Here is a 13,109-nt window from a genome sequence, read left to right as displayed (position 1 = left end):
TGAAACATGAGGAACACATGTTCCTGGAGGCATAGGGCCAGCACGGCCGCAAGTGTACCGATGTGTGTGCTGGTGGCCCGTGTGTCACCTCCTGGCTCTGTCCCAGCACCGCTGTGTGGCCGGGGTTGGGCTGGGCTGTAGGTAACATTGGAGCCCCTTGATCCCCCCATTCCTGTCTGCCTGGGGTGGTAGCCGCGCTCGCTGACTCAGGTCCTCAGTGTGTAGGTGGGGTGAGCCCAGGGACCAGGGAGACCTTCCTGGGGGACTGGTGTCTCAGAGGACATTGGAGGAAGGGCAGGAACGGGACCTGGGTAGAGACCTGGGAGCTGCTGGGCAGCTGGGGACTCGGTGTGGGGTCCTGGCGCCTGTGTGCTCTCTGTCCAGACTCCTGCCTCCCTCCCTCCCAGCCTCGCTGGCTCCTCAAAGTCTCAGCTCTGAGGTCCCCTCCCGGGGCAGCCGCCCAGCCACCCCTGGGGCCGAGAGCTCTGTGCAGGCAGGTGCTGGGCCCACTTCTGCCATCCTGAGGGCTGTCAGGAGGGCTCGGCGGTGAGTGGGGGTCACAGGAGCGCCCTGGGGGTCCTGACGGCAGCAGTACCCTCCCCGCCAGCGCTACCTGGTGCCCCAGGCCCGTGCCCTGTGTGGCCTGGACGAGAGCAAGGCCAAGTTGTCCTCGGACGTGCTGACCCTCCTCATCAAGCAGTACTGCCGGGAGAGCGGCGTGCGCAACCTGCAGAAGCAGGTGGAGAAGGTGAGCTGGAGGTGGGTGCTGGGCGGGCAGGTGGAGGGTCGTGACGACCAGAGGCCAACTCCAGGACACGTCCTAGGTGAACCCGCTCACAGGGGTCCCTAGAGGAGTCCTGTCCACAGAGAATAGATGGTGGGAGGCGGGGGGGGGGGTCACTTTCATGGGGGCAGTTCTGAGATGGAAAGTTCTGGAGACAGTTGCGCCACCACGTGAGTGCACGTAACGCCATGGAGCTGCAAACCTAGAACTGGCTGACCCGCTGCGCCCCAGGTCTTGCGCAAGTCCGCCTACAAGATCGTGAGCGGCGAGGCCGAGCACGTGGAGGTGACGCCCGAGAACCTGCAGGACTTCGTGGGGAAGCCCGTGTTCACCGTGGAGCGCATGTACGACGTGACGCCCCCCGGCGTGGTCATGGGGCTGGCCTGGACCGCCATGGGTGAGCAGCCCGGGGCGGGGGGGATGCACACCCCTGGAGATCACAGGCAAGTCCCCAAGATGCACTGGCACTGAAGGGGGTCCCAAGGGACCAGGGGCTGATGGAGGAAAACAATGGGGCCCAGGTGGCTCTGGCCCCACAAGCCCTACTGGCTTTGAGGGGAGACACCCCCCCCCCGGCCCAGCCGGGAGCAGCAGAGCTCCGTGAGCTGAGTCTGGCCCGCAGTGGAGCAGTCACACCGGCACGTTCAGTGGCCAGCATGTGAAGAGGCCGTGCTGCATGGGACTGGCGGGCCCCAGGCCAGGGGAGGGACAGTGCTGCAGAGGGAAGGACCGAAGGGGCACCTGCTAGGTGGCCCCACTGTTGGGGGGGGGGGCGCTACGGTCCCTAGAATCTGAGGGTCCCCAGAGTTCACAGGCTCTCCCGCTGGTTTCCCAGGAGGCTCTACGCTGTTTGTTGAGACTTCCCCTCGGCGGCCACGAGACAAGGACAGCAAAGGGGACAAGGACGGAAGCCTGGAGGTGACCGGCCAGCTGGGGGACGTGATGAAGGAGAGTGCTCGCATCGCCTACACCTTCGCCAGGGCCTTCCTGATGCAGCAGGACCCCACCAATGACTACCTGGTTGCCTCCCACATCCACCTGCACGTGCCTGAGGTGAGCCCCCCTCCCTGGCCTGCCTCTGGCAGAGCCCCCTCCCCAGCCCGGCCTGCCCACCCCCAGCTGCCTCCTCCCCCCACAGGGCGCCACCCCCAAGGATGGCCCGAGTGCGGGCTGCACCATCGTCACGGCGCTGCTCTCCCTGGCCATGAACCGGCCCGTCAGACCGAACTTGGCCATGACGGGCGAGGTGTCCCTCAGGGGCAAGATTCTGCCGGTGGGCGGCATCAAGGAAAAGACCATCGCGGTGAGTGTCACCCCTTCTGGCAGGCCCCATGCGAGCCAAGGAGGGGCAGTGGTCTGGCTTGCAGGGCCCTGGGCCCCTGTTGAGCTGCCCACCTCGGCTCCCCCGCGCTAGGGGGCAATCTGCTTCCCTCTAGAACCAGGGAGGCCGAGAACAGGGAGCCCCTAGCCCCTTGGCGGTGGGGGAGACCAGCCTGGCCTGCGCCCTGGGTCGTGAGCCTCCCACCTCCCTGCAGCGCATCCTCAGATGGGGACAGGACAGCCATCTCAGGGGGCTTTCCACATGTGCGGTGTCCTGGCTGGTGCCTGGGGGCAGATGGGGGCCTGTGGCCTCCAGCAGAGACAGCAGCCCTCCCAGGGAGGACGGCAGGAGGGAAGGGGTGGGGTTAATCACGGAAACTAGGCTCTGGGATGGGACTTGGGCCTCAGTTTCCTCATCTGCGGGCTTATGCCTCCCAGCTGACCCGCTGTCCCCTCCCCCCAGGCAAAGCGAGCGGGGGTGACGTGCATCGTCTTGCCGGCCGAGAACAAGAAGGACTTCTACGACCTGGCCGCCTTCATCACCGAGGGCCTGGAGGTGCACTTCGTGGAGCACTACCGGGACATCTTCGCCATCGCCTTCCCCGAGGAGCTGGCCGAGGCCCTGGCGGTGGAGCGGTGACGCAGCCCGGCGCTGCGGGCACCGAAGGGCTGGGCGGTCACGCCCTGGGGACCGGGGGCTCGGGGCAGCCTGGCTGCCAGGAGGCTCAGGAGAGGCCAGGGTCTCAGGCCCTCCCCTGTGGCTTAATCAGTCTGGCACATTCGAACTATTTAATTATGATTAAAACCCTTTGCAGTACTGCCGGGCTGTGTGTCTGCACCGCGTCACCGCCGCACCCCGGGAAGGGATGGCCCGTCTCCCCAGGCCAATACAAGACCCCCAAGTTCCAAAAAGACTTTATTACATACAGAGGGGCGGGCAAGGGCTCAGTCCTTCTTGGCCGCCGCTTTCCGCATGGCTGCCAGCACGTTGCTCAGCTCCTCTCTCTTCCTCTTGGCCCGAATGTGCGTCCCCACCTGCCGGGAGCAGAGTGTGGTCAGGCTGGGCCCCAAGTCCCATTCCTGCCACCACCAGACCACCTACACCTTCGTTAGGGGAGAAATAGGCAAGAGCAGAGAGAGGCAGACAGAATCCAGACCAGGCTCCAAGCTGTCTCCACACGGAGCTCAAGTGCATGAACCATGAGGTCATGACCTGACTTATTTCAGACAGACCGTGCAAGCGGAGAGGGACCGAGAGTCCCCGGCAGGACCCCGGCTCAAACCCGTGAGGCCTGAGATCACGACCGGAGCTGAAACCAAGAGTCAACACTTGACTGACTGGACCCCCAGGCAACCCAACCACCTACCTTGTTCTTTCCTCTTATTTTTGTGAGAGACCGTGTGCAAGCAGGGGAGGAGGGCAAACAGGAAGACAGAATCCAAAGCAGGCTCCGAGCTGTCAGCACAGAGCCCGACACGGGGCTCAAACTCGGGAGCTGTGAGATCATGACCTGAGCCAAAGCTGGACGCTTAACCAAATGACCACCAGGCCCGGTGCACCTACCCTTTTCTTAAATGTTAATGTTTAACTTATTTTTTAAACAGGCAGTGCAAGCAGGGAAGGGGCAGAGAGGGAGACAGAATCCAAAGCAGGCTTCAGGTTCTGAACGGTTAGCACAGAGCCCGACGTGGGGCTTGAACCCACGAACTGAGATCCTGACCTGAGCCGAAGCCGGACACTTAACCGACTGCCCACCTGAGCCTCGTGCACCTACCCTTTTCTTGATGAACTTGAGCGCGCGCTTGTCCTTGGAGACTTTGAGCAGCTCCATGGCTCGGCGCTCGTACGGGGCGAAGCCGCACACCTCTCGGATCATGTCCCGCACGAACTTGGTGTGCTTGGTGAGGCGCTGGGGACAGGGAGGAGGGGGGTCAGCGCGAGGCCCTGAGTCCATACCCCCGGGGGCGCCGAACCCCCTCTACAACGCAATCGGGACTCCTCCTCTCCCGCACCCCCAGCCTTCTCGACACCGCCCTCCCGCCCGGCCCGGCCCCAGGCAGGTGCCTGGGCCGGACACCTCCTGCAGGGGGCGCAGCCGGGCACCGTGGGGCCGCAGCTGCGTAACGACGGACCCGCTTCACCGCCCTCCCAGGGCCTCCGCTCTCCCGCCCCCACCCGGGGCCCGTGCGCCCGGCAGACGCCCGCACAGGGCGCGCAGCTGTGTGGCCCAGCCGGCGTTCGCCGCGCAGGCGATTCGCACGGGTCTCCACTCGCTGCTCCGGAGAGCCTCACCCCAACCCTACCCCGCCCACGCTCAAGCCCCCGCGCTGGGGATCCCGCCTGCGCCCCACTGCTCTCCCTGTCGCCGGGGCCCTACCCGCCTCCCTCTAAGAGACCCCCCCCCGACGCGCGCGCCCGCACTCACCCCGCGGCGGCGGCTGTGCCTCGGCTTGCTCACGTTCTTGGTTACCTTGTGGCCCTTGTTGAGGCCCACGGCCATAGGGTAGCGAAGAGCCATGGCTGCAGACAGGGAGGCGGAGGGAACGTGGAAATGAATCCGGGCTCGGTCCCCGCCGCCCGGAACCCCGCGTTCCGGCTCCGCGGGGCTTGCTCGCCGCCCCCAGCCGCACCCCTGAGCCTCCTCGGGGCCGCGGAGCCCGGATGGCAACAGATCCTACATACCGAGCGCCCTACTAACCTGCCGGTCCTCAATGGCTCCCGCGGCGGAAGGGCTGGCAGCTCGGGGAACTGTGAGGTATCTAGCTTCCGCGCGTCGAGCGGGCCAGAGAGGCAGGAATGCCGCGCACTCCCCCTAGCGGCTGGAGGCCCTGCGGTCTACATGAGCATGCGCGAGGCACCTCCCTGCGCATGCGCACTTATTACTGGCGGGCCTGCCTTAGTTTGGGGCGTGGTTGTGAGGACTCTGTTGGGGAGCTCAGAGTTCGAGTCCTACGTTTGAAGGTTCCTGGCTGAAATCGCACCTTGGCCACTGGCTTGCTGACCCTGCGCCAGGAACTTTACCTCCCAGCATGTCAATTTCTTCATTTATAGAATGAAGACAATAATAGTACCTATTCCAAACTGTTTAAGATATCATGGTACTTGGCCCAAAATAAAACTTCTATAAACAGATATTGGTTTCATTCTATATGATACCAAATTCTAGAACTGAAAAAGATGTGGTATAGCGCCCCCAGAGGGCACTTGATGTAATCTGATGTAATTTTAGGTGGATCAGGGACAGGAGGCAAGGTTGCAACGAAAAAAATCTTTTTCCAGTTTTTATCTTTCACGTCTACTTATCCCCAAATGGTGGTTCCAGGTTGGGGCTAATCTATTTGGGTTAAACTTTGTAACACGTGCTCATTCTAGAGCCTTGCATAGCCAACAGCTTGCATTTTGTAACACTGTATTCGTTCTACAGTTTGTAGAGTTGCTTTTTCTTTATGTAAGCACACTAATTTGATATTTTAGGGAGAGGAAGTGTCAATTTTTCAGTAATTGATGTAAATATCAGTGATGTGCAGGTAGAGAATCCCAGCCCCTGCCACTGACGTCAGCCTCTCTCTACACATGTTTCCTTATCTGCGAAATGGAAACAATGGCAGGACCAGCTTCCGGTGGGATCAACAATGTCAAGTGCTTAGTGCCGGATACACACTATCATTATTGGTGTACAAACCACTTACTTCATGCCGCAGATAAAACCTTTGTGCCGGTCAGTACCCTTCCTTTCACCTGTGACTTGCTGGGCAAGGTCTACCTCTCTCTCAGCTTCCATTTCTCCACTCCAAAATAGGGTTGAGAAGCCTGGTCCCCATACCCAAGTCTGGTCCCCTCTTGACCCACCTGCCAGCAGCACACTGAAAGGACCAAGCCATTTGAACACGTACTGCAAGGGTAGAAGGATGTTTATAATGAAACAGGAAGCTGGGTCCAGCCCAGAACTCATACTTTCCCTCCTCCTCGGCCTCAGAACCCATCAGCAGGAGGACAGTTTCAAGGCTGCCCCTTTCCTGGGGCAACGGCAGGGAAATGCTCCAAAACGGAGTGGAAAGAAGAGATCAGGGATGCGGTGGGTCCAGGTAGGAGACGGACAGGGTTTCCAGAGTGGCTCAGGGGTGGTGTGCCCTGTTTGACTCGGCCAGGGCCCTGGGGTAAGTCACATCACCTCTCTGAGCCTCAGTTTTCTCGTCTGCAAAATAGCAGCAGCTACCTGGCCGTCGGTGGTGGCCCAGAACACTGAGGAAATGCCGTCCACGTCACCGACACGATCCGCACCTGCACGCGGGGAGCGGTGACTGTTTCCAGGCGCTGGTAGTTTTTCTCGGTTTTCCTTTTCTTTCTCAATGACTCTGTCTGGAGCCACGGCCACCATCTCCGAGGTGTCTCGGTTGGTGTCCGGCTCCGGGGCGGCTGGAGGGAGGGCTCCCCTCGGGAAGATGAAGGAGTAACTACCCGCAGAAGCTCAGGCAGCAGCGGCAGCGGTGACGTTGAACTCCTGGCGGACGAACCAGGCCCTCGGGTGCGGCAGCCAGCCCCGGAGCAGGCAGAGCAGGTGCAAGCGCCATGGGTAGAAGACGCCGGGGGCGCGTGTGGCACCTCCGCGGATCACGGCCAGGGCTGCCTTGGGCCCTGGGGCTGCCTTGGCCCTCGTGATGCCCCTGGGGACAGAAGGGCGCGCTGGAGACTGCGGCTAGGTGGCCCCTCACCTCCCCGTGCCCCTGATGGCCCCGGGCCTCACCTGACTCCCTCGGCGGTGGAGGCGCGATCCCGGAGGCCCAGGACACACATGGTGATGGCCACGTTCACGTCCTGCACGTCTAGCTCCCGCCGCAGAGAGCCGAAGAAGCCGTCCAGAGCGAACTTGGCTGCCGAGTACGGGCTGGAGAAGGACGTGGGTACATGGCCTAAGAGGGCGGGATGGGCAGCAGCTGAGTGACCCCCGCCGCTCCCCCTCCTCCAGGGGGCCTTCCTGCCCCCTCCAGGCTCGGCCGCACCGACTCCTGCGGCCTCCCGACTCTCCGCCCCGCGTGCACGCACCGAGCAGCGAGGACACGACCACCAGGGAGCCTTTGCTGTCCGTCAGGCTGGGCAGCGCCAACGAAGTCAGTTGCACGTAACTCAAGAAGTTCACCTGCAGGTGGCGACGGCGAGTCACCGAAGCGCGGAGAAACTCGAGCCCGGAAGGGGCGGGGCCTGACGCAGTGGGAGGGGGGCTGGGCTGGGGAGGCAGGGCCTGAGATGGAAATTTAGGAGGGGTGGAGTCTGGGGCTAGGAGGACGGGCCACGGGCCACGGAGCACCTGCATGAGCCAGCGTGTCGCCTGGACGCTCCCGGACCGCGTGCCTGCCGGGTTGGCGCCGAGATGGTTGAGCACGAGGTAGTCCAGTCCTCCTGGCCCGGAGAGGCCCATCAGCAAGGAGCGAGTCCTTGAGGCTCCGCCCCTGGGCCCTAAGAGACCCCGCCCCCCTAGCGCCGTCACCTTGAACTCGAAAAGCCTCGGCCAGAGCGCTGACCCAGTGAATTCTGCCCCGGGTAGCGCCCCGCCTAGTAGCAAAGAGACCGGGTCCTGCTCCCTGGGTCCTGCCAGGCTTCGACCCGGATCCAATAAGGCCCGGTCCGGAGTTCCAGCCCCTGGTCACGCCCCGGACCCCGTAAACCTCCGCCCACCGACTGTCACGGCCCCACCCCGTTCGGGTCCTGGCGCGAAGGCCCCGCCCCTCACCCAGCTTGTCCAGCGCAAACTGCACCACGCGCTCGGGCACCTCGGGGGAGGCCATGTCCGCGGCGATGTAGAAGACCTTGGGAGCGCCCAGCTTCCGGCAGTTCCCTACCACCTGGGGGGGCCAGAGCTGCCCGTGGGCCCGTCCACCCCAGCCGGCCCCCCACCCCTGCCACCTGCTAGGCCACTGGGGCCCCAGCCTAACCCCCCGCCCCTACTCTGAGCTTCATCATGCAACGTTATTCCCGTTATTCAGCACACGCTGTGGGCACTACCCATACTCCCGTTTCTCGAGGAACCCTCCGTTTTACACCCGCCGTTTTACTGTACCCACCCGACAGCGTAACCCATGAGAAAGGTAGTTTTATGGTCTCCGGTTTGCAAACGAAGAAACTGAGGACAGAGGTTAAGCTCCTTGCCTCAGGTCACGCAGGAAGCCTGGATCTTTGCAAGGATTTCCAGAAGCCCAGGCCCCGTCTCCCCCCCACGCCCACCCCACCATCCATCTGGACATGAAATGTCTCACCTTCTGCAGGAGGGCCTCCGTGTGGGCAGTGAGCACCAGGTGTGAGCCCAGGCGGGCGTAGTGATAGGCCAGGTCCTCCCCGACGCCCGCACTGGCCCCGGTCAGCAGCACGCGGGCCCCCTGCAGGCTGGCTGGCAGGTGCAGGGGTGATTAACCCTGGGGGTGCACCAGACAGCTGGCCGGATTCCTCCCTCCCCTCCCCCTGCCCCCAGGCACTCACCAGGGTCAAAGTTGTCATCCCAATAGTAGGAGAAGAACAGGGCTCCCAGCCCGGTGAGAAGCAGTACCTTCATGGCCCTCCTCGAGGCGGCAGGGTCTGCGTCCAGAGAGGGGGTGGCAGGCACAGGCCTGGCTCACAGACACACCCATTTCCTCAAATGTGATTTTGTCGGAAGACGCCCCAGGCCCTACCCTCACTTCTCCATCTCCGCAGCCACCACCCTGCTCCAGGTCACCATCCCGCTCCCCTCACCTCTTCTGGGCTTTCACCCTCCACCAAGCGGCCAAAGGACATCTTGCCTCCCCCTGCTGAAAATCGTCCCCATTTCATTTAGGACAAAAGCCAGACTCTTTTGAGGGTCAAAAAGGCCCCACAGGGACCAGCCCCTCTTGCTCATGCTGCCAGTTTGCCACACCCACCTCTTCACTGTTCCTCAGAACCAACCAGTCTCCATCCTGCCTCAGGGCCTTTGCACTGGCTGGGCCTTCTGCCTGGAATGCGCTTCCCATGTATAACCCACTTCTTTAAAATTAGCGCAGAACTGACCTCTGAGGGTGCCTCCTGGCCTCCTTTCTAAAGCCACCGGGCCCTCTCTCTCCCTCCCTCTCCCCTGCGTCACAACTTTCATTGTCTCAGTGCTTGCCATTCCCTGATATTATCTGGATGACTTGTTACATGTTCACGGTCCCTCTCTCCTCCTAGCCTGTCAGCTCCACGAGGCAGGAAGGAAATGGAAACCTGCTTTTGCTTTGTTCACTCTTGGGGGAGCCCAGAAAGATGACTCTGCCTGGGGACACCCAGAAGGAACCTTGGGGCTGGTCTGGAGACACGAGAGCCCACGCCAGCAGGGTTAAGATGTGATACCAGCCGTGGGAGTGAATGTGTGTGTTCCAGGGAGAAGGTGAAAGAGAGAAACAGGCCGAGGGCTTAACGTTGGGGGAGGGGAGGGGTCATGCATGTTCCCTGGGAAAGGCACAGATCCACCCCATCTTGGGGTTTCAATCCTTCAAACTCAGGACAAAGACGCGAGGGGCACTTCCAGAACTGAGACATGGTGGGGTTGGAGGGTCCTCAGACCTTCAGTCTCTAGACCCAGCCCTCAGTCCTTTGCCCCAAGCTGCAGCTGCCTCCTCCCTGGCGCCCCCATCCTCACACCCCCCTCCCTCTCTCCCCTCTTGAGGCAGCCAAAGGGATCTTTGTCCAAATAAGTCTGATGTCCCCCTTCCTGCTCCAAACCCTCGTGGGCCCCCCCACTGCCCCACCATAGAGACTAAGATCCTCGGCCCACAATGCCCAGCGGGTCGGGCTGTGGCCCGCCTATCCATTCTCATCGTCCACCATTCCCGTCTATGAACCTTCCTCAGTTCTCAGAAAAGTGAACTGCTCCCCATCCCCAGCCCTCCCACCCCTCCTCACGTCCAGGGAAAGGCTGCGAAGCGCCTCAGCCTGACCCTCCTACGGCCCTGGCCCTGACCACAGCAGCAGGGCGGGGGGGGGGGGGGGGGGGGGGGGGGTCGGGTGGATGAATGGCTCGCTGGGTGGGTGGGTGGAAGGACGGATAGACGGATGGATGGATGGAGCGGTCGGCCTGCGTTGGGGGAGGAATAGGGGGAACCAGACGATCGTAGAATGTACTGGTCCTCTGACCTCCCCGGGCCTCAGTTTCCCCTCGGGACAAAAAGGACGTGCGCCGTTTTGCGCGCTCCCAACCTTTCACTTACCCACTCGAGCCTCAGTTTCTCCCCACGGTCCAGAGGGGCTGGGGTCCGAGCCAGGGAACGAGGCGTGTGCCCCTCGGACCTCCCTGAGTGGTCGCGTCCGGCCGGTCCCCCGACCGCGCCCCCTCCAGTAGGGCCTGAGTCACGTGACCCCGAGCCCACCTCCTCAGAGGGAGGGGCTTGGCCACGGTAACTTGGCGCCCGGGCGTTGCCGGGCAACCGCTCTGGGCCTGGCTCGCCCCCTCCCACTTGTGGTCCTGGTCCCGCCCCCTGGATGAAAGCCCCACCCCCGGCTCTGATCTTGTGGCCGAGGGCCAGCCTCCTTCGCACAATTCTGATGTCGCGTTGCCGTGACGACCATCTAACTGGCACACTCTTCCTAGGCCTGGGCCCTTAGTCCCCCGCGCGGGCGCGGGTGGATCTCTCGGGCTCCGACATCTTCTTGGGTCAGTCTCCGGCCTCACTCTAGAAGCCCTACTCCCGTTTCCCCTCACGACATCGCAGCCGTGCCAGGAGGGACTACATTTCCCAGAAGTCTGGGCGGCTAGGCGAGCCATCCGGCGCCTCAGGGGGTCCAGCCGACTCCATTTCCCAGGCAGTTTTGCGGCGCCCGGGCTCTGAAGATTACACTTCTCAGAACCCTTTCGCTGTAAGGTCGCCGTCCCTCTCCGGAGTCTCTGAGCCGTCGAGCGACTTCGATTCCCGAAGGCCTTTACGGCTGACTAGGGTGACTACATTTCCCAGAGGCCTCTGCGGCGTCGCCACCGGAAGCGGCGAGCGAGTCGAGTGTCCTTGCGCGCGGAGCAGAGGGACCATGGTGCCCCGAGTGTGGTCGCTGATGAGGTGCGTGGGGCTGCCGAGCGGGCCCCGAGCCCCCGAAAAAGTTCCCTCCTGTGGGCACCCCATCCGGTTTGCTCCCGACTGAATCTTCGAATTCCGTGGTGTCAGGTCCCCCATCGCCCTGATGGGGAAACCAAGGCTCAGGCGGGGAGGGGCTTCCCGAGATCTCCTGTCGCCTCCTTCCCGCGCGTCCCAGCGAGCCCTTGCCTCCTGATTGTGTCCGAGATCTCTCGGAGCCTCAGTTGCCTCCTCTGTAAGGTGGGAATGCCGCACGCGCTGTTTCAGGAAGTTAATGCGTGCCCAGAACGACGGATGACAGACTAGAAGCGACCGGGGCCACTTGGAAGCCCCTCGAAGGTTGCGCACAGGTCGTGCCTCCCGGGGTTGGAAGGCAGAAAGTCAAATGTCTTAAGTCTTCACTGTCCCCTGCTCTGTGCGGGATCACGAGTGCCCCGCAGTTCCTCTCCGGGACTTAGTTTACCAGTTAAATGGGGCCGAGTAGTTCCGGTTTGCAGCGTAAATTGAGTACAACACTCAGTAGGCATAGTAGGCGTCAGGCACGCCTCTGGGCCACAGTGCCTTATGCAGCGTGGCTTCACGTATGTCGCTCTGAGGACGTGATGGCCCCGGGAGTCCAGCTTCTCCCCTAAGTGGGCCTGGAGCCCCGAGGGTGGCCACTGGTGTCCCATGAGTGGCTGAGCTGCTGTCCTTCCCTTCCCTGCATGCAGGTTCCTCATCAAGGGCAGCGTGGCTGGGGGTGCCGTCTACCTGGTGTATGACCAGGAGCTGCTGGGGCCAAGTGACAAGAGCCAGGCTGTCCTTCAGAAGGCCGAGGAGGTAGTGCCCCCAGCCCTGTACCAGTTCAGCCAGTACGTGTGTGAGCAGACGGGTCTGAAGATGCCCCAGGTACACAGGGCCTGGGAGTGAGGCTAAGATGGGGGGGGGGGGGGGGGGGGTGTCGCAGGTGTCAGGTCTGGGGTGGCTTTTGGTCCCTGGTCTCTCCCTGCTTGGCGTCACCTACAGTGAGCTGGGGGCTGCTCTCCCCTGCCTCTGGAGGGGGCTGGGGTTCCTGGGCCCCTTCCCTTTTCACCTGCCCCCTTCCTCCCTCTCTTCCCAGCTCCCAGCCCTTCCAAAGTTTAACTTCCACGTCCGTGACTCCTGGAATTCAGGTAGGCCCTGGTCCCTGTGCTTGGGGGTGGCGGCCCCGAGGACCCCAGTCAGCACCCCCCACCCCCATTTCCTGGCCATTCCTTCCATTGTTCCCCTTCCTGCTCTGTGCACCCCCCACTGATCTGAGAGAGGAAAAGGGATGGAGACTTCAGGGAGGCGGGAGCGCAATGGCGCCTCCGTGGAGGACGGGCCACTCTGGAGCTCGTCGTGTGACCTCAGACAAGGCGAGGCGCTGCCCCATCTCTGCCTCAGTTTCCCTGTGTGGAGCTGACTGAGCTGGAACTGCGGCCTCTAAGAGCCTTGCGGGGGGAACGGGGAAGGGGAGCTAAGCCCTGTGGCTGAAGGCACGGGGCCCTCCCTCCCCACAGGCATCATTAAGGTGATGTCAGCGCTGTCAGCAGCCCCCACCAAGGCGGGCGAGTACTCCAGGGAGGGCTGGGAATACCTGAAGGAGCGGATCAAGTAGCCCGTCGGAGGCGGCCACCTGCCCCAGAGGGCCAGGGATGTCATAGACCCAGAGACTCCAGACTGGGACTGAGACCCAACTCCAAGGGCGGCTCCCGGCCTCGCTGGCCCAATAAAGGACTTTGGAAGTGTTCCCGACGCGTGTGCTTGCCCTATGGGCTTGGGGTGGCCGGCTGCTGCCAGAGCACAGGGACCTGGGCTGCTGGTGCCTCGTGGTTCCTCAGAGCTTAACCTTGACCGGAGGCATCGGTGGGCCCTGCCTGCTGAGTCCCCAACCTGGTGTAGGGGGTTGGGAGCAGACACTTAGCCCCGGTGCTCCATAGACCGTGCTCAGGGCCCA

At 62.7% G+C, this 13,109-nt stretch overlaps 4 protein-coding genes across 13 annotated transcripts in view; 2 read left to right on the top strand and 2 right to left on the bottom strand.

Moving 5' to 3' along the window:
* Positions 1-2,922, top strand: part of LONP1 (lon peptidase 1, mitochondrial) — a 17,046-nt gene extending 14,124 nt beyond the window's left edge. For 2 of the 3 annotated variants that reach the window (XM_029918420.1, XM_029918421.1), the window contains exons 15-19: positions 608-748; positions 1,016-1,181; positions 1,620-1,837; positions 1,923-2,087; positions 2,568-2,922. In XM_029918420.1, the coding sequence (XP_029774280.1) occupies positions 608-748; positions 1,016-1,181; positions 1,620-1,837; positions 1,923-2,087; positions 2,568-2,744 (867 nt within the window). In that variant the 3' untranslated portion in view covers positions 2,745-2,922. Of the gene's footprint in view, positions 1-592; positions 749-1,015; positions 1,182-1,619; positions 1,838-1,922; positions 2,088-2,567 lie in introns of all 3 variants that reach the window. The other variant, XM_029918419.1, reaches the window with a different exon arrangement.
* An 81-nt stretch (positions 2,923-3,003) lies between these two features.
* RPL36 (ribosomal protein L36) lies at positions 3,004-4,911 on the bottom strand. The gene is made up of 4 exons (XM_029918432.1): positions 4,804-4,911; positions 4,531-4,625; positions 3,880-4,014; positions 3,004-3,139 (listed from the first exon to the last, which is right to left on the bottom strand). Exons 2-4 carry the CDS (start codon positions 4,621-4,623, stop codon positions 3,050-3,052), a joined length of 318 nt encoding a protein of 105 aa, XP_029774292.1. The 5' UTR covers positions 4,624-4,625; positions 4,804-4,911; the 3' UTR covers positions 3,004-3,049.
* A 1,087-nt stretch (positions 4,912-5,998) lies between these two features.
* HSD11B1L (hydroxysteroid 11-beta dehydrogenase 1 like) lies at positions 5,999-10,538 on the bottom strand. Of its 7 annotated transcripts, none has more exons than XM_029918424.1 (8): positions 10,298-10,538; positions 8,577-8,704; positions 8,357-8,487; positions 7,834-7,945; positions 7,411-7,502; positions 7,149-7,242; positions 6,850-7,015; positions 5,999-6,769 (listed from the first exon to the last, which is right to left on the bottom strand). In XM_029918424.1, exons 2-8 carry the CDS (start codon positions 8,647-8,649, stop codon positions 6,574-6,576), a joined length of 864 nt encoding a protein of 287 aa, XP_029774284.1. In that variant the 5' UTR covers positions 8,650-8,704; positions 10,298-10,538; the 3' UTR covers positions 5,999-6,573. The 7 variants fall into 7 exon arrangements, with proteins under 7 accessions (XP_029774284.1, XP_029774283.1, XP_029774285.1 ...); XM_029918423.1 differs by having other exon boundaries at positions 8,577-8,672; XM_029918425.1 differs by lacking the exon at positions 10,298-10,538 and adding an exon at positions 8,996-9,600 and having other exon boundaries at positions 8,577-8,672.
* Positions 10,539-10,636: 98 nt separating this feature from the next.
* Positions 10,637-12,902, top strand: MICOS13 (mitochondrial contact site and cristae organizing system subunit 13). 2 transcript variants are annotated; one of them, XM_029918431.1, is made up of 4 exons: positions 10,637-11,137; positions 11,863-11,971; positions 12,252-12,303; positions 12,673-12,902. In XM_029918431.1, the coding sequence occupies exons 1-4, from the start codon at positions 11,109-11,111 to the stop codon at positions 12,768-12,770; spliced, it is 288 nt and encodes a 95-aa protein (XP_029774291.1). In that variant the 5' UTR covers positions 10,637-11,108; the 3' UTR covers positions 12,771-12,902. The 2 variants fall into 2 exon arrangements, with proteins under 2 accessions (XP_029774291.1, XP_029774290.1); XM_029918430.1 differs by having other exon boundaries at positions 10,658-11,137; positions 11,863-12,040.
* The last annotated feature ends 207 nt before the right edge of the window (positions 12,903-13,109 follow it).

Source organism: Suricata suricatta, chromosome 12, assembly GCF_006229205.1.
Source record: "Suricata suricatta isolate VVHF042 chromosome 12, meerkat_22Aug2017_6uvM2_HiC, whole genome shotgun sequence".
Taxonomy (NCBI): Eukaryota; Metazoa; Chordata; class Mammalia; order Carnivora; family Herpestidae; genus Suricata; species Suricata suricatta.
The sequence above is the reverse complement of the archived record's forward strand: the minus strand, read 5'-3'. Positions and strand labels throughout refer to the sequence as shown.